The sequence below is a fragment of the Accipiter gentilis genome, chromosome 29 (assembly GCF_929443795.1).
Source record: "Accipiter gentilis chromosome 29, bAccGen1.1, whole genome shotgun sequence".
Lineage (NCBI taxonomy): Eukaryota > Metazoa > Chordata > Aves > Accipitriformes > Accipitridae > Astur > Astur gentilis.
In genome coordinates, this window is record NC_064908.1 from 18588791 (window position 1) to 18612674 (window position 23884).

A 23884-nucleotide genomic window follows, 5' to 3' on the forward strand; every position below is an offset into this window, starting at 1 on the left:
AAATACATACATTTATACATGAAACAAACAGAAGCATTGTCAAAATGCAGTAATATTGAGGGTTGTTATTTTAATAGTTTTACAAACCACATGTAGTCTACGCTTCTTTTGGTATGGGGGGTTCCTCTTACGTTAATTATCTCCTCGATGAAGGGTCAATAAGACTGGGGAGTGCCCAGTGAGGAAGGAGAGGTACCTAAAGCTGAGCTCCTGCCGCGGCACCCGGTGTCTTCGCAGCCTGCGGGGCCGCTGGCACGAGGACCCTTCCCTCTCGGCAGCACTTGGCCAACCGGGATGCTCAGCGCTGTGTCATTTGGCACATCCCGCCAGTCAAATACAAAAAAGAAATAATTAAAAACTGACGTTCTGAGTAGTTAAACATGTGCAGGTAATCATGTCAGCCACATGGCTTGGTTGGGTTTTTTTTTGGAACCTGTAGTACTGCTTTGTTCCACTCTCCCATGAAAGCTAAGTGGGGATTGGAAAATGACCTGTCTGAAATCTAGACCATTAAATACATTAACACGTGAAGAGGCATTTCTGGAGTTATCTGAGCATCTTGAGGCGTTAACACAGACCCGACATGTGCTTAAGTACTTCAACCGCGCTCGCTTTTTAGCCTACAACAACTTTTTTTTTCTTTTAAATGATATTTTTGGCATGCTAACTTACCAACAGAAATAAATAAAACAACATGTATCTGCCTTAACTGAATAGATAAAAAATTAATAATAAAAAAACCCCAACAACCCAAAACAGCATCAGAGCCAGTTCTGTTTGTGGCCACACCTAAGTGTAGCCAAAGGGTCGGGCTGGGCTCGTTGCTTTTACCTGCGGTTCCTCTCCGAGCCCGTGACGTACCGTCAGCTGACGGTGCCCAGTACAGGTCACCCAGGGCCTCGTGGCCAGCACATAGGGGAAAAAATAGCAATTAAAAAAATTAAAAAGACTGACCCCAAACCCCATCCAGGCCCAGAAGGTCTTTCTCACCTTCTCGAGGCAATGCCAGCCCCCGGACGGGTCCTACCCCCCACCCCGGGCATCCCCGTTCCTCACCCACACGTTTCTCTCCCATCGCTGCTTTCCCACGGGGCGGGCAGCACATCCCCACGGGCTGGGGCTGCCCCAGGACATCTCACCAACTGCTTACAACCGCAATTTTAAACAGGTGGGGGGTTTTTTGGTGGGGGGGTGGGTTTGTTTGGTTTTTTTTTTTTTTGTAAACAACTTTTATTGGGGGTGTCATGGGCAACGAACGGCAAATGTTAATGGCAATAAACCATTCAGCTGGCAGCAAGTCCAGGATGGCTGATGGGATTTCATGGTGATGTTGTGCTTTACAGGCTTCTTGTTTTAAAAAAAAAAAAAATCACATTGGAGTTTTAATATATGAACGTAAAAGTATATAAAGTTAACAACTGGGTTATTCACTTGGCAATCAAATAAAACCTTTACACATCAACGTTGTAAAGTGTGCAAAAATAGATGGAAAATACATCTTGTGTTTCTGCTATCGAAAGGTCTCTACGGGTCGGCCGGTGCAGACCGAAAGCGCTTGGCCAGCGTACGCGATGCGGCGGTGGAGGGTTTAACGCTGCTCTGTACATTCATGCACCTCTGCTGCAGGCGAAGCCGCTGGGACGGTTCTGCTGGCTTATAAAGTCGAGCGAGGACCGGAGGAGCTGCCAGGGTGCCCACGGAGGGCTGGGGGGGGGGGGGCCCGGGCAGAACCCGCTGCCTTTAATGGTCTCACTGGTCCGTGACCCAGGGGAGGGGAAGGGGTTGAAGCCGTGTCCAGGCGGCGCTCGCCGGGGGGGTGTCGGACCCCAAACTGCCCCGGGAAGGAGGGGAAGGGGCTGAGCCGAGACGCCAACCCACAACACCCAAAGGTGCGTGTCCCCCACCAGCCTGCCCCACCCCACTCCCCTCCCCAGTACAGGGACCCCCCAAGTCCCTCGTGTCCCCCCCTCCCCAGTCAGCCCCGACAGCAGTAGCAATGGGGGACGAGCTCGGTGGGGTCGCAAACCCAGGGGCACCGTGTCCGCAGCCGGGGCACGGGTGACGAGAGGCATTGCCGCAGGGATGGGGCGGCTTTCGGTCCCCTGGGATTGGTTTGGAGATGTCAAAATGCATTGGAGGCACCGGAGGGGGCTGCACCGCCCCGTCCCACCCTGTCCCGCTTCATCCCACCTTGTTCCTTCCATTCATCCATCCATCCCGCGGCCACCGGTGAGTCCTTCCCTGCCTCCCGGCGCAGCTCCGAGCGCTCCTCGCATCGACGTCCGTAACAGAAAACCAACAGAGGATGAAGAACATGAGTTGAGTGAAAAAGCAGAAGTTGGGGTACCCTGGGGGATACCTGGCAAAGGGCGAGGAGGAGGAGGAGGAGGAAGGGTTTGGGGCAGTTTTGCTCTTGTATCGACAAGCCCCATCAAATGCAAACAACGTGCATCATCTGGGGGCACTATGAAACACAGTCCTCCTGCTCGCGCAGGGTCAGTTGCCATCTGGACTCAGCCACGTCCCACCAGCACCAGCGAAAACTTTCTCACTAGTTGCGGTATTCGTATAAAAAGTTAAAAGCCACGGGGCGTACGACGGCCGGCTGTCTGTCTGTCCGGCTGTCCCGTCCCTCCAGGGGGGATCCCGGCATCCCTTCCACGGCGCAAAGCCCGGCCGGGCATCGCCTTCCCCCGGGGCAACGGGCACCCGCGGGCGGCAGCAGCCTTCCCCTCCGGCTGGCCGTCCTCTTCTTCTTCACCGCCTCTCCCCGGAGCCCAGCGGCCCCCGGCAAGGGCGTGGGGTGCAGGGGGGGGGGGGGGGCTGCTCACAGCTGGGTCTCGTCGCGCGTTTCGGGGTTGCAGGAGCCCAGCTTGTTGCTGCAGCTGCTCTTGCGGCTGTGGCCATCGTTGGCCACGTGGGCCAGCGGGTCGGAGCGGATCAGGTACCTGCGGGGCACAGCACGGTTACGCCAGTGGGACCCCCCCCCACCTCCATTCCCCCAGTTCCCCAATGGCAGGAGGGAGCTGTGCAACCCCTAAATTGCGATCTGGCCCATCCTCGAGGCCGGGACGTGCGGGGATGCCCCACGGCGTTTTGCTGGGACCTGCTGCTCGTGGCGGGAAGGCAGCTGTTAAAATAATGAGGAGTTATTTCTGCGGGTGCTGCACGGCGGCAAAAGGCAAGGGAAAACCTCCATGCATCCAGGTCGGAGCAGTGATGAGCGAAGCTGGGGCTGGGGCAATTTGGGTGCTCCTCAGGATCATGGGGAGGGGAAACAGCCTGGGAAGGAGGCAAAACCCACTGGTTTTTATGAGAAATCACGGCAAGAAATGCAAGGGCGTCAGCCCACGGCGCTGGGGCAGGTCTGGGGGCACGGGGAGCGCTCTTGCCTGGGGGGAAGCCCATGGGGGGGAGGTATGGGGGGCAGCACCTACACGATGTCGTTGAGCTCCAGCCGTGTGTCCGGGGGAGGATTGATCAGGACGTAGGACAAGGTGTTCTGGTGGTCGTTCATCTCATCTGCGAGAGAAGGGGAAAGGGCTGGTGAGGGATGCCCCAACAGACGCCCCAACGGACACCCCGACAGATAGCCCGGTGGCCCTGCCTCCCTCCCGCAGCCCCGCTGCAGCATCCCCGAGCACCTGGCTCCGAGAAGTCACGGCTCGTCCCCAAGGACAGCAAATGGGTCCCTTCACTGGGGGAGGCCGGAGGCGATGGCGTTGCCACCGCGAGAGCACCGACAATATCACTGCCGCCTCCCTCCGCGCCTCCCCAGCCGCTCCCCCCACCCGGCACAGCCCAGGGGCTTGGCAGACGTAACTCTTCGAAGTCCCCGCTCCCCTCCCCAAAAAAAAGGAAGATGTCTTACCTTGGTTTAGTGCAAAAAAAGGGAACAGATTAGTCTTGCCATGTTAGGTATAGCGCAATGACTCCAACCACTGGGTCAGGGCAGCCAAACCCCCCCCGGGCCGCTCGAACGCTCTGCCCGCTTGTCCCCTGCTTGAATTACTTAATTTAGCATCATCCAGCAAGAGGATTTAGTTCAAAGATTGCTTCTTTCTCCTGCCGAAGGGAAACCGCCTCCGTGGAGTTTCAGAGCCATCGATGCCATTCGGGGACGGCTCTAAACTACGGTGACCTCCCGGGGGTCTCGGGGCCACCAAGAGCAGCACCCATGGGTGCTGTGCAGGGCAAACGGGCGGCCTCGAGGCCGGGGGGGGGGGGGCCTGCGCTTTCTGAAATAGCTGAGAACAAGATCATGGGTGAAATGAATGGGGGTGCAAGGCTGCGGGCGGCCGGGGAGGGGGTGGAAGCTGCGACAAATAACACCATTTACAGACTGAGTAACTGGGTGCGGATGGACAGGATGGAGAGGGGATGGACAGACGGACGCCAGGGGCAGCGTGATGAGCGCGGCGGGACACCAGCTCGCTGCAAGGCTCGTCACTGGGACGCCTCTCCGGGCTACTAGAAAGGCTCCTCTGAGCAGCACCAGTGTACACCAGATGTTCGCCCATGTCGGCCAAATGGAGCTCGGTCTGGTGGGCAGCAGGACCAGGGACCGGCCCCTGGGACAGGCGTTAGCTCCGGGCTGGGGGCTGCTCCCTGCAGACCTGTCCTGCCGTTCCCACCATCCCATCCCTACCGTCCCCCCTGCCCCGGCCACAATCTGGAGCGGATCGTCCGGTCAAAGGCTGCCCTGCCACCCGGCGGGACACAGGACCCATGGGTGCGCGATCACCCCAGGCACAGCGGGGTGGCCAAGCCAGCCCGTGGGCGAGGAGTACCACTTCTCTTCAGCCTCGGGACTGGGGCGAAACCTCTGAAGCGGGGCTTTTCTCGAGCCGTGAGCTGAGCCACAGAAGCTCAAGCCGCCGCAGCCACCAGGGATGCAAACAGGTCCTGCCCTGGGCTGCCTTTGCCACAGGTTTGGTCCAGATGAGCCCCAGAGCATCGCCGCGGCTGGACCACACCGGTACTGCACACAGCAGCGCTTGCAGGGGGGGCATGAGACCCTTATTTTGCTGCTCAGACACCTCCCTGGCACCTCTGAAGCCACAGAAGGTGCCGCAGCCAGTGGATGACTGGGGAGGTGCCGTGCGGGACCCCCCCTAAACTGGGTCGGGGTGCCCAGCCCCAGGTGCCGTCCGGTCCCTCGAGGAGCCGGAGAGCTTCGGCCATCCCAGTGCTCAGCCTTACAGCGAGGAGGGGACAGGGGGTGGCAATGCTGGGGCACAGGAGGCACACGGACCCTGGGACCCGACGGGAGACACGGGGTTTGCCATGACGGGGGAGGCGGGGAAGGGCCCTGGTTCGTGGCAGGTTTCCCTGCTCCATGGAAGCACCTTTTCCTGACCCCCCATGCAGCCGAGCCAGGCACTGCTAAACCCACCAAGTATATTGCCATATCGTCCCCTGCGGCACAGCGGCAGGGCTCAGCCCAGCGGCACCCTCCAGCGATATTTTTGGGGTTTTTTTGACGGGGGGGGTGGTAGGGGGGGTGGTGGGAGCAGCCAACGCAGCCCCCCCCGGCAGCGATGCCACCACGGCGGACGTTCACCCGTGGGTTCTCCTGGTTTAGCGGGCAGCTGGGGTGAATTAACGGTGCTGGGCCCCTCCGCGCCAGGAGACTGGCTCTCGCTCAGCCCCAGCTCTTCTGCGGGAAGGGGGGGGAGATACCAGCGGGGTCTGAGCTCTGCCCAGCACCCGCCGCCCAGCTGGCAATATACTCTGCTGGCGTGGGGCTTCCATGAGCCCCAGCTGGGGCTGCTTCTCTGATGAAGGACACAGTTTATAGGAAAATGCCAACTTTTCACCTTAAGCATGGACTAGTGAAGCCTAAAACACAGCTAGGTCGGGCTACCGCTAACCTCTAGGCTGCTGTGGTAAAAAGGGGCCTTTCCAGGGCACTTTACACCACAGCGTAAAGGTGTAAATGATGCAATAACCCTGCAGATGCCAACGAGGTGCCCTGGGGTGTCTGCAGCACGGGTGGCACCCGCGGCTGCTGCTGCTGCTGCCGCCTCGCGCCCAGCCCAGCACCACCCCCCCCACCCACCCCCGGTTAGAAAACAGGGTCTGCTAACGCTTGAGAGTCATCCAGGAACGCAAACCAAGGATTGCAAAGGGCTTTCCAAGCGCTGCCTTGCCGCTGAGCTGCGGCCGACCCACGTACGGTCAAGAGGCGAAGGGGCCGGTGCAGGAGCTCCAGCATCTCATCGCAGCACACACCGGCAGCTCCGCTGCGCTCGGGTCCCCCCTCCGCAAATCCCCTCCTCGAATTGCCACTGGCTTTACAGACCAAAACCCAACTTACAGAGCAATGGAGGGAGGGTTTCTTTTAATGACAGCCGAGGGCTGCGATTTCCCTGTAAGAATTCAACTAGAAAAGGGTCCCTGAGGTTTTTATCTCCATGACTTCGCAGAGCCATGTGTTTGCACCGCCGTTGCAGGACGGGCTTTTAATTTCCAAGGCCACCCAACAAATTAGTGCTTGAAAGGCTCGGGTATCTAAGGTGAAAACCGGCAAGGGTGTGGTTTGGGCTTAGCTGGCATGATCTTGTTGTACGCTGCACGCCGTGAGTCACGCGGGACTCCCAGGGAAAGGGAATTACCTTGCAAATATCCCAGGTTTACCCGATTCATCACATCACTGGCTGTTAAATTTGCTACATCCTCTACAGAACATACAGGGAAAGGCACAGACATAAACAGAGAGAGAGAGAGAGGTCAGCAAGCCATGATTCGGCAAATATCAGAGACGAGCTCCTGCACTGCAGCAATAAAATGAGCAAAAGAAAAAAAATGGAAAGGGGGAGAAGGCAGAGCAATGTGTCCTTCCAAAACGCCACGGGTGTCCAGACACTGACGGTGACACACGGTGACAACGCACAGTCCCAGCACGGCCGCTCGCAGACGTGCCGCAGGGGCTAGGGAGCTGCCGGTCCCCCCGCCGTGCCCAGCGCCCTGGTCCAGCGTCTCCTGACGGGAGACGGGTCCTGCACCCCCCGCTGCCTCTTCGCTTGCCGGAGCTCCCCCGGTTTGCTCCAGCCAAAATTTGCCGGATCGGCCAGGAGAAGGATGCAAACTCTGATGCTAACCCAGCCAACGGCGCCCCGAGCATCCCGGCGGGGCTGGTTGCGGGGCGGCCCGTCGGGATCCTCAACCGAGGCCGTACAGGCAGGGAAGCTGCCTTTGCTTTAACCTCTGCCTGCGTTTGCAGGGGATGCCACACCACGGCCTGCCCTCCGCAGCACCCGCTGCTGCAGATCTTGCTTTGGGTGCGTGGGCTGTGCTCTGGGTGCACCCTGCTTCCCAGCTTCCTACGCCCAGCAGCTGGGTAAAACAGCTTTTTTTAAGGCGGTGCACGCCATCAGCCACGCTCCGGATCCCGCAACAGAGCTGCAGGGAGCTGGAAGTCCACCAGAAAAAGCAGCAGAAACTTTTAGGACTAGTAATATAGGAAAAAAAAGAGAGGGGGGGATGCAGGGCTGCAAGCCCTCCCCTGGCATGCCCTGTGCCCCCTCTGTCCTGCTGCCAGCCGGCTCTCCTGCCTCCCTCCCCTCCACTCCAAACCCTCCTGCGCTGCATCTCTTTACATTTTCTCCTCCTCTTTCACGCGCCTGAAGGGCTGCGAGGGAGAAGCCAAGATGGGAGAGGAGGAATCCCCCCTCTGCCTCCTGAAATCGGCCCCCGTCCCCGCTGGGGCACGGTGTGCGGGCAGGGGCTGGCACGGGATGGACGGACGCTCTTCGAGGATGGAGCAAACAGGCAGCAGCACAGGATGGCTTAAAAGAAAGAAAGGAAAAAAACCCAACCAAACCAAACGAACCAAGGAAGCTGTGGGCTACAGACTTTGTCATAACCACGGGGTGGGGAATCGTCCAGGGGAGACACAGACGCCAGCACCGACGGGACGGGCGGGTGAGAAGCTTCACGAGAAATGCGGCTGCACGGAGGGACCCCGAGCGCTGCGGACGCCCCGGGGCCGTGCGGGTTCATCACAGCCAGACACCGGTTTCACGCGCAATGAAGCAAACCACTCAGCCCTGTAGCTACCGAAGTGTTTTCCATGGAAGAGTTTCATGAAGGATAAAAGTCTATAACAAGAGGGGTCTCCGCCAGCTGACGGGGCTTCACCTCTCCCTGCCGCACTAGGGGGGCTCTCGGGCAGACGGGTTTTGCTGACTTGGAGTCAGCGTGTACTGAACCACCGTTTCTGCATGGCCAGAAAGCTGGGGGGGGGCAAACAGGGCATCGCACCCGAAGGCTGCATGGCGGTGCTCAGTCCAGCTGCAGGCAGAAGGGTGAGTTACTCTGCCGCTGCAAACTCCTGCCTGGACCCATCCCAGAGCCCCAAAATAGGGGCGGCTGCCTGCAGTCGGCTGGGGGGGGTGGCAGGCGAGGGGGCTTTGCACCGCGGGACCCCAGCCTTGAATGTGCTCGTCTGCAGAAGCACAAGCAAGCCGGGGAATGAGGTGCCGCTCAGAGCCAGGCCCGGCAGCGCCTGCGGGGTTAGGCTTGGCTTGGGGTTAGGCTCGGCATGGGGTTAGGCTCGGCTTGGGGTTAGGCTCGGCTTGGGGTTAAGCTCAGCATGGGGGTTAGGCTCGGCATGGGGGTTAGGCTCGGCTTGGGGTTAGGCTTGGCATGGGGTTAGGCTCGGCACAGGGTTACCTGAGGAGCCCGTGAGCGGGATGCACCACCGCAGAGAAGCGCAACCGAACGGCACTTACCGTACCCGGTGGTGGGCAAGCCCAGGTGCTTCATACGGTTTTTGACAAGCTCAGAAAGCTCCTGCCTCTCGGAGCGCCGGTACAAGCTGAGGCGCTGCTGGCTGATCCACTCGGCCGTCTTGCTGGAGTGCTTGTTGCCCTTCCTGCTCAGCCGGCGTGCCCACTGCATGCTCTTGCGGCGCAGCAGCGGGTGCTCGGACTGGTCGCTGGAGCACGAGTTCCTGTGGTGGCTGGTCTTGATGCCCCAGTGCTCCTTGACGTCCTTTGTGTCCTCGCAGTCCTCGACGTTGATTGAGATCTGTGACTGGAAGCCCAGCAGGTCACGGGCGGAGGGAACCCCAAAAGAGCCTGTCCTATCCCTGGTGGGGTGGGATCTCTCCCATGGGATGGGATCCTTTCTCTGACCCACACGCGCTCTCCCGGCACACCATCTCCGTACTGCTAAAACTACCTGGCCGGCAGATTTGGGATAAGCAGCGAGTGGAGACTAACGGGCGCCTGACATCTCTCCCACGATTATGTCTGGGCTGCCCAAGGGACAGTCGTGCCCTTGTCTCCTCTTTCATCTTACCGCAGACGTGCTGCCGCACCTCCGACAGAGCAATCCCCACTGGTGAGCAGGAATTTATTAATAAAGCAGTTTAAAGCATCTCTAAGAAAGAGGTGGATTGCATTTAATTAACGTCAACTTTCAGCTCCCTGTAGCTGCTTCCTACAAAGCTGAAAATGGAAGGTATTTAAAACAGAGCCTGGCTCACTCCCCTGCACTTATCCCAGTTAATTATACTTCAGGGCACCAAGGACTTTTGTATTCCCGGACTGCCAAGGCTCAGCCGGCATCACCCTTCCACGGGGACAGGCAGCGCCATGCCGTAATGCCCAACACCCCCCTCGAACGCCCGGCAGCTGGATTTGAGCGGCACTCACCTGCGCTCTGATGTCGTGGGGCTGCAGCAGGGGAAAAGGAAGGAAAAATAAAGTGTCAGCCCGGCAAACGGGCAGCTCTGCCGTACCACATGCCCCCAGCTTCCCAGGAACTCGGTGCCACGCGGCACTGAGGAGCTGTGCCGAGAAAATCCCCCCCGCTGGCCCACAGCCAGGCTGCTGCCCGGAGAGACGGGCATTTACACCGACCCAGCTTACCCGGCTGGGGAACCAGGACACCACGACCATAACGCAGACGTGGGGCCGCTAACGAAGCGAAGGCAGAGCTTCCCCTCCCCTCGCTCCTCCCCACCGCTGCTGCAACCAGCTCCGAGGGGCCTCACGGACCCGGCCGGCCTCACGGACCACATCTCTGCCGGGCAGTGATGCTCGGCTGGGACCACCAGCAGCCCCTTCCTGGCACACGCCACCACCGTGCCCCCACCTCGGAGGTTGCGAACATGTGCGACTCCGTCCTGTAAATCCCGATGGGAATCTCCGCGCTGGAGGAGCAGAGCTTCTGGAAGAGGCGGCCGTACGTCCGGATCCAGAGGTCATCTTCAGTGATCTTCATCTGAGCAACAGAGGACAAACATCAACCGCCCTGCGCCCTGCAGAGCCCGCTGAGGAGCACCTCGGGGCTGGTCCCGCGCTTCACACCGGCTCATCCATGTCAATCCCAAAAGCGAGCCGGATTCCACAAAAAAGACCAGGGGCAATTTCCAACCTCAGCTTTCAGACCAGGGACTTTGGGCAGCTGGCAACTCTTGGGCTTTTGGTAGCGCTGATGTTCCCCGCACACAATGGAGGGCAGCGATGACCTGGCAAGGTTCCCCAGAAGAGGGGAACTTTCCACCCCACCGTGCGCAGAGCGACAGAACCCACCAGATCCACGATGACTTGGCCCGATGGTTTGAATCCGGCGGGACTTGGCACCTACCGCACAGAGGTAGCCGGAGCCCGGCGTGGTGTCGAGGCCCAGAAGCAACCGAGTGATGGTGATCATGTAGTCCTTCACAAACGACTAGAGGGAGACATTTGGGCAGGAAGCCGGAGAAAAGGTTTGCTCAGTTATTCATTGGGAGACGCAAAGGGGTGGCGGCAGGTGCAGGGATGCATTACCCAGAGCCTGTCGGGCTCTCACCTGGTAGAGCAGCGTGTCCAGCATGCTGATGCTGAAGACCCTCCCGGCCGCGAAGGGCAGCCGGAACATGAAGGCCAGGTTGGAGCCATTCTCTCGCTCTTTCTGGAAGAGGAAGGGGAAGATGTGAACACTCACAGGCAAACAGCACTGGCAGGGGCTTGTTCACATCCTTCCAGGGCATTTAGCAAAGAAAAACCACTCAACCTCCCACGCACACAGGTTGCACAGAAACTAGAAGACTCATGAAAATGGGAGGACACCAGCGTAGCGTTTCTGGTGGGTGTGCCAGGAGGGAACCAGGGCAGCATCCTTACACTGGGTGAAAGAGGGGGTTTTTTTCTCCATGGAAATGTGTGAGAGATGGTCGGGGGTTTTGGCACGGGCTGGATGTGGCCCTTTCACATATCCCAGTGTCTGGTTCAGGGGTATTTTCTCCCTTGTCAGAAGATCTGTCTCAGCACAGGGACTCCGTTGCCCCTCCTTCCTTACTGCAATCACAGCATTAAACCCGGTTCAGAGATCCAGTGTGCCCAGCACAGCACTAGGCAAAGCAGCACAAACTCCAGCCCCCTGTACATAGAAGGAGGTAGCTAGTCCAAAGATCACCTGCCCACTTATTCGTTTGCTGCAGGTTATCTCGGGTAGATGCACACTAACTATGGTAGCTGCAGCGTCCAGAAGAGCACAGGACCTTGAGGAGCTCAAATGTAGTCACTCTCAGCGTTGACTTCCCAGGCCCCGCATGCAGGGGAAGACCTTCTCTTACCTTTTCTAGCTTGGAAAGGGCAAGCGAGTAACTGTCCTTTGCTCTGAACTGCATAAACCTCATGTTGGAGGGGTGGGTCAGCTCTGTGATAATGCTGAGGCTGGGGAAGAGCCTGCGATGGAAAGAGACCTGTTGTCCTGCAGCTCACTCAGAAGTGAGAGCACTCCCTGCATTTAAAGGCTGAGGAAGACCAAAACCATCCCCGTGCCCGTCTGAGGTCAGAAATAGCTGATTAGATGCTGTTTGCTAGAGCGAGCCCACCTGCCGATGCGTCCCACCACCCCAGCCACCGGCACCCTTCCCGGTCTTGTCTCCGGCAGAGGTAAGCGGCCACGATGGAGCCGGGGCAGTGGTTACCCCTCACCTGAACATGGTCTGGACGTTGACAATTGTCTTTGCATCTGCCATGTAGTCCTCCTCGGCGCTCATCGTGCTCTCCTTGTCCACAACCACCAGGTTGTCGGCATAGATGATGCCGCACTGCAGCAAGCTGTCCAGGCTGGGCAGTTCCCAAAGAGAAGAGCGCAGGGTCAGCCCTTGGAAACGACACAGGGAAGCAGCACGCTGCAATACGCAGCGCTACAGCAAGCCAAGGCTGCTCCCAACCACCAGTTCTTCACCTGTTCCCATCTACTGGGGGGGGGCTGACAACCTAAGAAGCCAACGGTGGGCTCAGCTCTACAGTACCAACCCTGGGGCTTGTCATGGGATGACCCAAAAGTCTGGGCTGGGGTAAATGCAACACATTTAGGCACCGTAAGTAACAGCAGCTACAGGCGGAAACCTACTTGTCGATCGTGCCTTCCATGTAGTAAACCATGGGGAAACAACAGATGGCTTCCAGAAAGTGGTGCTCGGGCCTGGAGGAAGAGCAACAGAGAGCAAAGAGATTCAGCAAGTCCACGCGGCAAAGACGGACACAGAACCCACACAGGAGTCCCCAGGGCCAACATCAGCCGAAGGACCCAACAGTGGCACTGCCATTCCTCCACGCTCCCATCCCCACAGAACGAGATGCCCACAAAAACATAGAGGAGGGCTCGGTGCCATGGAAAACATCCACGGAAAAGCACTTGCTTGTTGTCCAGCAGCAACACGATTGGGTTCAATTCTTTGCGGGACCGATAGTACGCACGAAGGGGGACAATGAAGTTATAGAGTCCATTCCCAGCCGTCTCTGCCGAAACGATAATCAGTTTGTTCTTAAACCCGTAGGCTTTGGCGTCTTCAAAGCTGTTGTGCTTGCAGCCCTGTGCGGGGAAAGCAGCGCAGGGACTCAGCGTGCAGCTCTCGGTCGCCCCACCCACCCACCCACCCACGGAGCCGTCCCGCTCCTGGGGGGGCTGCAGCCCCCAGGCAGCCCCATCGTACCTTGTCCAGCCTCAGGCAGCAGAATGGGGCTTTCTCGGGTAGAAGGTGGCACAGAGTGGGGGAGCTCCCAATGTAGGGAGAGTTCGGTGGGTAGCCTTTCACGTACCTGCAGCAGAGAGAAAATCCAGCAGCGTGAGGACATGGGGAGAGCTTTCCACGTATACAACACTCAGACATAGGAAAAACATCTAATAGCAGCAGCCCAGGATTCAAGCACATCACTGTCGAACGCTTTGCAAAACTCTCCTGCAGCAGCTGGAAACATTCCAACATACACATATTTTGGAATTATTTTTGCTATGCAAAGGGTCATGAGATTGTAAATATGCAGTGTTCCCAGCACGGGTGGAGAAGGCAGCAGATAGGACCATTTAGCCCAGTTGAAGGGAGACATGGCAGTGACCTCCAGGAGAGGACGGCAATGCTGAGCCGTATAAAGAAGCAAGAAAACTCATTGTCCATTTTTAGAGGTTGTTTCGGTGAACAGGTATTTAAAAAATCACCACTTGTATTTTTGATGGAACCAGAAGCAGAAATTTTCATTTAAACAGCAGCTAAAAGTGGACATGAATTAAAAGCCAATTTGTGAGAGTTTGCAGACACTCAGTAAACTCCCCACGTTGCTATGACAGCATCCAAACAGGTAACCAGTAAAGCAAGTGCTTATCTGGCTGTCATAAACTAACAACCAGCTTTAAAGCTGGAGTAAATATCTATTTTGTATTTTTTTACTTATGTGCAATAGAGAATAGGATCCTCTTCACGTCGGTGAGTGAAGGGAGGCGAGAGGACTGATGGAACAACCTGCCCATCCCCAGCAGTGTCTGCCTTGGTGCAACTTCGCTGATACCCGGAGGAGACTTCTCCAAAGCAGCCCAAACGGCTGACGGCCAAGCGGTGGTTGCCCGTGTTACAGATGTTCACGTGCTCGAGCAAAAGCTGAGAGGGGCTGAGCCTGAGCATCCCTCAGGCACACCGAACGCCCACCACTGACAACGGTCCCCGTCTCTGAAACGAGGGACGGCTCGACCGACGGCGGGCGACTCACTCCACAACCGCCGACCCCTCCTCGTCCGACTGCGTCATCTCGTCTTCCGACTGGTCGCTGAGCAGGTCGCAGGGCAGCAGGGACGAGGTGTCGGCCAGCTCAAGGACGGGCGCGATGCTGGGCCGGCGGTTGCCGGAGCCGTTCTCCGCCGGCAGCGCCAGCTTGCTGCTGTTAGCGGGGCGGCACTCCGTGTTCTGCAGGTCCATGGCTACTGTACCTGGACACGGTGGGGAGGGAAGCACAGCAAACACGCTATAAGGAGGTGAAGAGAGCTGCGTCAGCAAAGCATCACGCCCTCGAGCCCTGCACGGGGACGAGGTGGAGCACGCAGGGCCGTGCATCCCGCCTGTTACATACAACCCAGATGAAGCTAAACCGTTCGTGGGCACGGGGAGTGCAGGCAAAGCACCCACCAGCTACCTCCGCCTGGGCATTGCCGTGTGGAGCATCTCCCTGGGGGCACGGCTCAGCTGCTCCCGCGGTGGGTGCAGGCTGCTGGCCCCGGGGACTGTCACCCTCTCTGTCACCCAGCTGTGGTCACCTCCGTTGCGCAGGTTGAACCGCTTGCCCGCCCGCTGCGCATTGAACCTGCGAAACCTGGCTTTATAGTAATTTTTATTCTGACGTATCTCGGAGATGACAACCCTCCAGCCTAACCCCTACCTGCAGGCTCTGGGAGACACCAGCCAGGTTAGGAACAAGCTGATGCCACCGTGTCTGCCCCTCGCTGGGACGCTGCCCTCCCCAGGGACGCCCCTTTGCCCAGATGGTCCTCAAGCCCCCAAGGAGAGGCAGGCGGGCAGCCCCCAACGCAGCACAACACCCTCATCCACCTCCTGCATCCCTCTTGATCAGCTCCAGATTTTCACTTGGGACAAGAGAGCCCTTCCCATCCTGTCCTCCAGCAGCTTCCAAAAAACCAAACATATCCACCAAGTATTGACCAGGGCCACCGAGTCACCATCACAAACCCCCGCCAAGGCTCCCATCTGAGTCTTGGCCAAACAGTGATTTGTAGATGGGCAGGAACGTGGGGAGTTTCCCAGCAAGCAAAGCCCAGATGCTGGGCTCGCTCGGCACCGCTGCCCTGCTTGCACTCTCGCAATTTCTCTCCCTCTCATTACTCTTTGCCAAACTCTTTGCCAAAGGTCCCTCTGCGAAGCAGTCATGTAACGAGAACACTGACAAATGCTGTTCAGCAAAGTGCTTTGCAGCTTGCTGGGAGATAATCTATGCAAATTGCTGCTCATGAGTACAAACGCATAGATTATTTGCCTGAAATATAATCTGCTCGTGCAGCGCAGCCTCCCCAAAACTTGCTCTCCCCAGATACAAGCTGGAAGTAATGACTCATGGTATTTTTAATTTGCGAAAATGCACTGCTCGCTGCAGAGCAAACTACGCTCTTCATCAGGTTGTGAATCATAAACATGATTTAGGATGCGGCCAATGGCATTTATTATTCCAGCCAGGGCTTGGGGGATTTATGCAAATACTGTTAATGATAATGGACATCACGAGCTTTAATAATGATATTTGAGCTTGCTGAGAGCACCCAGGGTGCAAGGAGCAGCGTGCATTTTACCGGTGAGGTGACCAGGACAGGGGATGGAAAGGGATTTTCAGTGGCTTCAGCAAAACTGACGCGGGGAGCATGGCAAGGAGTTTGCAAAAAGCAAAATAAACCCAAACCTGGGGAAGGAAACGAAGCCAAACCTGGCGAAGGAGACGGAGCGGTGTGTGCAGGCTCCTGCCCCCCTTCCCGGGAAGCCCCGCCGTCCCCCCGCCCTGCCGAGACCCCGCCGACTCACCCATGCTGGCGATGATGCTGTGCACGGGCAGGCGGGAGGGGCCGTCGTAGGTGCCTCTCCTCGCAAAGCCCTTCTTCTTCTGCTTCTCCTCCTGCTTGAAAATGAAGGCGGAGTTCTCCTCCTTGGTGATGTTGATGTAGAAGCAGGTGTCGGACGCTGCCATGATGTGCCGCGGGCCGGGGTTCAGGAGGATGCTCTTGTTCTCCTCCCTCCGGATGCCGATCAGGCAGACGCCGTACCTGCGCCGGGAGCACGACGTGGGCATTCACAGCTGGAGAAAAGCCCCTTCGGGACTTTGTCCCTGCACAAAGGACCTCGCAGCTCCCTCCAGCCCCGACTCCCCAGGGATGCAGACCGGCAGATAAGCCTTGCCCACCCCTGCCCATCGCCCCCCCGCTGCCCTCACTTCTTGTGCGCGTGGAAGGCGGCGTAGGTGAAGCTCTTCCCCTCGTACTCCATGAAGAACTTGCTGTCGCCCATCCTGATGTGGTAGACCTCGTTGCCCGAGCAGCGCCCGTACATTCGCTGCCACTGCTCCGGGGACTCCTGGCCCTCCCTGCAACGACAGCAGCAGCGTGTCGGGTTTGAACCCCCGGTGCCGGAATGGGACCCCCACATGGTGCCAGGATGGGACCCCCTGGTGCTGGCACAGACCCCGGCACGCCAGCCAGCTGCCGGGGCAGAGCCGCACAGTGGGAGTGTTAATAAGCGCTGAAACTGCCATTTAGCCCAACAGCGGTGAAATTACAGCGACGTGTCTCCACGAGCTGTCCGTGTTTGCACGCTGAGGACGAGCTCGTTTTCATTTCTGATTTTAAGTGCCGTTTTATTTAACAAGGGCTCCTGGGGGGGCTGCAGAGCCTGTGTTGGCAAACAGCTCTGAGCATGGGGCAAGACTCATCCGGCAATGATGTTTCATAACTCTTCTGATGGCACTTTACCCCAAATTCAGGCATTTCTGACTGGCCAAGGAACGCAGGACTCACACCACCGCTTTATTGGGCTGGCAGAGCTCCTTCCAGCTGTGCCGTATATAAACCCGCCAAGCAGCCTGCAGGGTCCGACCTTGCAGGGGCTGTGAATTAACCTTCCCACCAGCGGGACCATGCCAGTATAAAGATGACATTTTTTTATTCCCAGTCTCTGGAAAGGTGGTGTTGGCCAGCCCATCTGCGCTGGTACGTTCCCCCTACAATATTGGCTTTTGCTCCCAACCTGGCTGGGGGTCCTGGGTCCCGCTGTGCTCCTCCAGACCTACCCCAGACACCCACCCTCTGCCTCTGGGTGCAGACCCCCAGGTCCTGCCATCCCTCCATGCTCAGGCAAGGGCAGGGGCAGGCAGGGGCAGGCAGGGGCAGGCAGGGCAGCACTCACTGGCCGCGGGAGGTGTGGACCAGCAGCGTGATGAGGGTGGAGGTGGCAGGGCAGACACAGTTCAGCGCCAGCATGGCGTATTTGCACTCCTCTTCGCAGACGACGTGATCTGAAAGGCAGAGGGGACCATCGTGGTGGGGAGGGGGACGGATGGGTTCTTTGGCCAGCCTGGTGCCCAGGGACGCGGTAATTTTGGGGTGGTGTTGGGGGCTGGGTGTTTTGTCCTGCCGCCAGTCCAGGAGGGCTTTCAGCCCATCAACGGCCCATGGGGAACACCACAAATGGGATTAATGCAGGCAGGAAAAGAGGGATGCAGGCTGGAAACCAGCCAGGAGGATACCAGCCCACCGAGGCCACCACCGCTGCGTCCGCAGGAACGCAAACCCAAGCACACATGGGACTGGTGTGCCCGCACGCAGCCCATCCCGGGGCAGCCCGGAGCCAGCTCTCCCCCAGCTTTAGTGTGCATCATGATAAGGGGGCTGATGGCCCTAAAATATCTTCCAGCAATGGGGAGGAGTCTCAGCACCAGGTCACAGACTCCTCTGAGATGGAAACACCACTGGAAACATCTATCATGGCAGGTAAGACAGCCCAGCCCGGCGAAGCGAACGGTGCTGCCCACCGCCGCACAGCCCCTCCGACTCACCGGCAAACTTGACGTGAAACTTGTTTTCAGGCTTTAAGATCTGAACGTAGAGAGGACAGTTTGGAGCAAAATCTTTCACAGCCCAGGCTCTCAGGATGGTCTGGTGGTCCTAGCCAAGGAGAAGATCAAGAGCTACTTGTCTGCTGGCTTTTTTCTCCAACGCTTCTACACCCGTAATGAACTGCAAAGCACCCAGCCACCGTGGAGACATACGGCAAAGGCTCCTCCAAGACCTGCTGCTAACGGGGGATAACCGCCCTCTCCCGCTCCCCAAAACCCAGCACCAGTGGGAAACTGGGACAGCAGAAGGAAGGTGAGCCTGCAGGGACTCAACCAGCGGTGTGCTGCTGCGTGTCCCTGTGCCATCCCCATGTTTCTCCATAGTCACTCCCTGCCCGTAGGGACCCTTCGGCAGTTTCCCTACAAGCAGGAGTGCCAAGTGCCAAAGGAGGGAAGAGCCAGGCAGCACCTTGGCAGAGGGACGGAGCGTGGCACCTCTTGCTCTGCACGTTAGCACCTGCAAAAAAGACCGTCCAGCAGGGCTGCGTGGGCTCAGGGCAGCACAGACAGGCAGGAGCCACCGCCACGGCACGGGCAGCATCCCTGGCACCAGCCGGCGGCGAGAGCTGTCACTGCTGCCACTCAGTCCCTATCCAAGGGCTTCAAATTAAGATCTTCCCAGCAGAGTTTCTGCCCAGGCTAGGATAAGATTGCATTAGGGGAGGAGGTTTTGGGGTGAGCTGCCCAAAGGAGTGTGGGGTGCATAGCCTGTGTGGATGCCCAGGGGACAGAGCTCAGCACTCAACCCCACGCTCTCGCCCTGGCTGCCTCCCAGTGCGTTCCTTTGCCACGCAGAGACAAGATGCAGCAGTCACCCCGGTCCCTTCTGGCCTGAGAAATGAATAATCTCCGACCGTGCCATCCCCCAGGCCTGGCTTACCGCCGCGGTGCGGTCCACCTCGTTGCGGCTGCTGAGAATGAAGCAGGCTTCTCCGTTGTCCATCCTGCAAACAGAGAGCAGCAACCCCATGAATTGCACGGGCCAGCAAAGCCGGACATCTGCCCATAGCAGCCAGGATGCTGCCAGCCCCCTCCAAGACCCCAGTGAAGGCATGCAGGGATGCCCATCGTCATGCATCTGGGCTGACATTACTGGGGACCCTCCTCTGCAGCTCCAAGGCCCGCGGGCAGCTCAGCAGCGCGGCAGGACCGGCGGTGCTGTGGATGCGCAGCACGTCCCTCTTGCTCACTTGGCTCTCATGAGGTCCTGGTCCTTCAGCGCAGAGCCCTGGAGGTAGATCACTCGCTGCGACCACAGAGGGATCTGCAGGACCCGCCGCACCTGGATGTCCATCTCTGTCGGGCAAAGTATCACCACGTAGTAATCCTGGAAGAGAGAGAGGCTTGCATGGGTCAGCAGGCTGGCGGTCCCACACAAACCTGCCGCAGCGAGCTGAGGAATGGGGTTTTGCTGCCTGAGAGAACAGGTCCTCTGGGGCTTCTGATAGTTGTCACCATGCGTGACACCCCCTGCCCCTGCTTTACGGCCCTGGCAAGGGTTTTGGAAAACACATCAGCAGCTTCACCACGCTGTTCTGCGTAATGAAGCCAATGCAGGCACATCTGCATGCCCACAGCAAAGTGGAGCCTCTTGCAGATACAGAAACAAGCAGGATTTTAAAGCCTGAATGTGTGGAATCAAGGCTGGGTGATGGTAATGAAGCATATGTGAGTGTTGGAATGAAATGCAAATCTGAAACACGTCTGTGATGCTCTCGTCCTGGGGAGAGGGAAAGGCACAGTCATTTGCTTGAAGAGCACTCACTATGTGGGGATACTTCAGTTAGAGGTGGGTAAATCCCACCAAGGTTTAACAATTATATGTTCTGTTTCTGTCCGAGATTCTTCATTGAGTAAAGACGCCCTCCAACCTAGAAAAGTCTCTCTGGATGCTCTCCTTGTACTTACACGCTGCTGTAACAGGCCTGGCCAGAAAACGGGGTGCATGAGGCAGCGAGAGCCCCACCACTGAGATGGCAAAGCGAGGCGGCCCTACGGTACCACTTGTCACCTCTCCTCGGCCAGTGCAGCCTGCGCTTCCCAGCGCAGAGCTGGATGGTTTTACCTTATTCTTTGCCACATCCACTGTAGCTGGGCAGGGCGCTCACCACCAGCAGCGACCCAGCTGTGCCCAGTAAGGCTATGAGCCTGGCAAGGGCAAGCATTGACCGAGCACAGCGTGGCAACACGCCTGGTCCTCACCTGCAGGCGTGGGTGGGCGTAAAACTCGTTGAGAAAGTCCATGAGGAGATCGATCTTGAGGGAGCTGACACAAAGGACGACGTGTTTCTCCGTCTGGGCACGGTGACGGCTGTAATTGCCTCCCGACTTCTGCCGCTCCATCCACAGGTAGACAAGCTCCTCGAACTGCAAACGAAGGCAGAGAGCTGATGTCCCCATCGGCAGGGCTGCCCGGGTGCAGGCTCTGCATCCCTCCCCATCCTCAGCTGCGCTGGTCTAACCTGGAGCGGCAGCACGACCAGGGCGACGCAAATCATTATCACGACGAGGAGCTGGGAAGGCCAGATCTTTGGTGTCACATCTCCGTAGCCCACAGTGGAAAAGGTTACGATGCAGAAATAGAAGGACTTGAAGAGGGAGAGCTTCTCGCCTGCTCTTTCTAAATGCTGGATGCCACAGGTCCTGAAGGGAGAAAGGACACATCACAGCGAGTGCTTCCCTGCCTGGGAGACAGGCAGTGCCCGTAGTGCCTGCTGAAGTCAGCGGGGAACCCTAGAAGGTGACTTACACCCATGTCCATAGAAGAAATTAGTCTGTAACATGCCGTCAGCATCAGCAGCGGATTTATGTCACCAACAGAAATGATTCAGCTAATGGCATTTACAGATGAAGGAGTTAGTTTGATGTGGTTGCTCACCAAAGCAGCACAGGGAAGTCTAGGTCCCGGGTGATGGGTCACAATAAGACCATGCCATGGACAACATGTTGAACGTCACCCGGGCCCTTCCCTTGCATTGCAAAAATGTGGAAGCAAGCAGCTGTCCCAGTAAGGCTCTGGAGGGACTTGGCCCACGGGAAGGGCGCTCAGTTACTGGGGGGACACGCTCTGGGAGGCAGGAGGCAGATCCTGTCGCCCACTCCCAGTCCTGTGCCACTGCCCTTGCAAAGCCGTGCCGCAGAACTGCCTCGCTCCCCATGGATATGCAGACAGTGTAACTCCACAAACCTGCAGTTTCAAAGTCATCTTGCTAAACACAAGTGTCACCTAAGTTGTCCTGGACACGAATTGCAGCCCTGCCTCATCCACCAAGAAACACGTCCACAGCCCCAGCAGGCAGGAGGTGCCACAGGCAGGGAGCACTGATGAGCTCCGAAATTGCGTTAGTCATTCACATCAGAGGATCATCTTTATTGCCAAAGACTCATGAGCCTAAAAGCTTAATTTCCTGTGCGTCCAGCAACTTAATGGCATTATGTGCTGCAAATCCAGACCAAGGGAGCCAGCGGAAGAGTCAAGAAGCCTAATTCAAAGCTAAGTACCCAGCAAGAAGAGCAGACTCCTTTCTAAAGAGATGCCCTTGTTGTTGGCAATGTGCGGGGTAAAGGGCCCAGTTAATTAGCAGGAGCCCCAGTGGCCTGTTACACAAACGAGCTCAGCAGCCACGGTAACTTGGTGGGGAGGGAAGAGCGCGGTCGGAGCCAGCGAGTGCAATGGGTCCTGGCGAATGAGCCGTCACACACGTCGGAGCCCGTGTCCCCGCGGGAAGCTGCTGTCCCTGCCCTCGACCCTGCAGCGCTCACAGTCCTGCTCCCGGACTCGCGTGTCCACATCACCCATCTCCCTCCGACAACCCCCTCATCCCCACGTGCGCCCGTTCAAAAGTTTCTGTTAAAATCATATAATTAGGGACGATAATTAGTTTCTAAAATAGGAATTGATCTTGCCAGTGTTCAGTACCCTGGGGAATGAAGCCAGGCAGGGAGGAGCCCGGTGCCGGGGGCTGGTGGTGCAGGGGGTCTCCCAAAGCTCCAGCAGACGTGGCCATGCCCAAGCCAAAGCCCAGGGACACATGTGGAAACCTGGGCCACACTCCTTGCCATGGCTCCCCTAATTCCAAAATTCAGCCCAAGGAACTGCAACTTGTCCCATTAGCAAAGAAAGGATGCCAAAGACTTGGAGTTCAGTCCAATCAGCAGCCCTAAACAGTTAGGCTTTCTTCAGTGTACACAAACCTCTCAGGCTGAAAGATCCAGCTAGAAGACACCACTTCAAGACTGAACATCCTCTGGCTTCCCAAATCACGTCATTAGGTCCTGGCAGTGCCGTCCCACCACAGCTGGGAAGGTCCCACCTCCCCCTCCCGTAAGCCCTACGAAAGCCCGGCTCCACCAGTCACCCTTGGGACGTGCAAAGCTGGTTTCCCTGGATGAAGAAGGTGGTTTAGTGAAACGAAGAGCAACACTCACCCCGTGAAAACAAGACACAGGAGGGTGCAGATCAGAATGAGCACCTGGTTAAACATCGCAGACTGGGTCCTTTGTATGGCTCGGTGCAGGTCATTCTAGGAAGAGAGGAGAGGAGAGGACTCACCAACTTGGGGAGGATGAGGGCAAAGTAATCCTCCAAGTACCAACTGGTGTCTTGCTGGCTCCAGCAATGCCCCTGCAGATGGAGGTCAGGCCAGAATTTGGCCCTTGGAAAGGGATGTGCATTTCTGTGAGCAGGTTTGGGCTCTGCTGCCAGGACAGACAGCTCGAGTGGGCATGTGGGAACGGCTGAAATATCTCGTCCTGCTGAAATACCATATCCTGGGGACAGCCAGAGGCTATCCCTGTCAATATGCGGCCAACAGAGTCAAGGTGGCTCAGACCCCAAAGGGCTCCTTCTCTGCAACAGGTCACAGCCCAGCATCGCCAGTTGGCGAAGCCTCACGTCCCGGCACGGCTGCACGCACTGAGCGCCCAAAACCTGCCCGAGAGCTGGCGGCAGGTGAGGGCATCCCTCCCGGCCACACCGCATCCCCGGGGCAGAGGGACCCAGGGCGAAAGGGGGGGGGATGCGTCGGGTCACTCACAATCATGTTCTCCAGGGCGTACTTGGCAAGCCAGCAGTTCAGAAACACAGGAATGAACAAATTCCGCAAAGGAGGCCAGAAGATCTATGAAAGCAAGAGTTACTCGCAGAAAAATCCATGTTCTCTATCAGAAAAAGCTATAAACAGCCAACATGAGCCCTGTCGGGAAGGGGTCCATCTCCAAACTAAGCAGCGGCCTCTGCAGAGGCTGCCACCAAACACTGTCCTGCTCCCCCGGCTGCGGTGGAGCCGCCGAAAAGGAGGATGTTTTTGGGGATAACACTGCAGAGGAAGTCACTATATTGAAAAATACTGAAGCAAAAATTTCCTGCCAGCTTGAAAATCTACTTGGCCAGACATCCATTTTTCTTTATTTCACCACCAAAACTACAGTACTTATTAAACTTAATGCTGTTTTAAAATTTCACCAGGAAACCCTCACCGTGATAATAAATGGCACCGTGTTGATCATCTCAAGGATGAATGAAATGCGAAAAATCTGTTCCCAGATGTTCCCCTGAGGAGTGAAAAACAAATAATAATTAAATAAGCTTAAAAATCTGCCAATGACTATTAAAAAGCTCCCACTCTGCCACAGACCTTGCTAGGTGGGGGAAGTACACCAGAGCAGCCAGAAGATGCTCTGGTTTGCCTGCGGGAGAGAGATGCCGTGCTGGCAGCAGGCACGCTGGAATCAGTAAAACCTTCCCGAACTGTTCAGTCCTTTCCGCAGCCACGACATCCCTCTGTCCGTCACTGCTGCTGCCCAAAGCTGGGGGACAACAGCACTTCAGGCACGGGCGGGGAACGAGAGTGACTGATACAGATCGCTGGCACTCAAACCGGGCGGGTGACGCAGGGTCTGAGTCTCTTCTGCCAACTGTCCCAGGGACCCTGAGAAGATGCCATTTGTTCAGGTCACTTTTCTCGGCCATTTTAAGGGGCTTTGGTCCAAAGGAGGCAGCT

At 57.4% G+C, this 23884-nt stretch overlaps 1 protein-coding gene across 2 annotated transcripts in view; it reads right to left on the minus strand.

Moving 5' to 3' along the window:
• Window positions 1-1191: 1191 nt before the first annotated feature.
• Window positions 1192-23884, minus strand: part of KCNT1 (potassium sodium-activated channel subfamily T member 1) — an 89107-nt gene continuing 66414 nt past the window's right edge. Inside the window, exons 8-32 of one of the 2 annotated variants that reach the window (XM_049832815.1) lie at window positions 23361-23435; window positions 22919-23002; window positions 22311-22405; window positions 20345-20525; window positions 20085-20249; window positions 19073-19209; window positions 18763-18826; window positions 17823-17931; window positions 17174-17282; window positions 16206-16355; window positions 15800-16038; window positions 13989-14205; window positions 12941-13046; window positions 12647-12819; window positions 12358-12429; window positions 11934-12068; window positions 11570-11681; window positions 10804-10905; window positions 10600-10683; window positions 10105-10233; window positions 9663-9683; window positions 8736-9039; window positions 6618-6680; window positions 3438-3522; window positions 1192-2948 (exon numbers count right to left, since the gene is read on the minus strand). In XM_049832815.1, coding sequence (XP_049688772.1) covers window positions 2828-2948; window positions 3438-3522; window positions 6618-6680; window positions 8736-9039; window positions 9663-9683; window positions 10105-10233; window positions 10600-10683; window positions 10804-10905; window positions 11570-11681; window positions 11934-12068; window positions 12358-12429; window positions 12647-12819; window positions 12941-13046; window positions 13989-14205; window positions 15800-16038; window positions 16206-16355; window positions 17174-17282; window positions 17823-17931; window positions 18763-18826; window positions 19073-19209; window positions 20085-20249; window positions 20345-20525; window positions 22311-22405; window positions 22919-23002; window positions 23361-23435 — 3132 coding nt within the window. In that variant the 3' untranslated portion in view covers window positions 1192-2827. The remainder of the gene's footprint in view (window positions 2949-3437; window positions 3523-6617; window positions 6681-8735; window positions 9040-9662; window positions 9684-10104; window positions 10234-10599; window positions 10684-10803; window positions 10906-11569; window positions 11682-11933; window positions 12069-12357; window positions 12430-12646; window positions 12820-12940; window positions 13047-13988; window positions 14206-15799; window positions 16039-16205; window positions 16356-17173; window positions 17283-17822; window positions 17932-18762; window positions 18827-19072; window positions 19210-20084; window positions 20250-20344; window positions 20526-22310; window positions 22406-22918; window positions 23003-23360; window positions 23436-23884) is intronic. The other variant, XM_049832816.1, reaches the window with a different exon arrangement.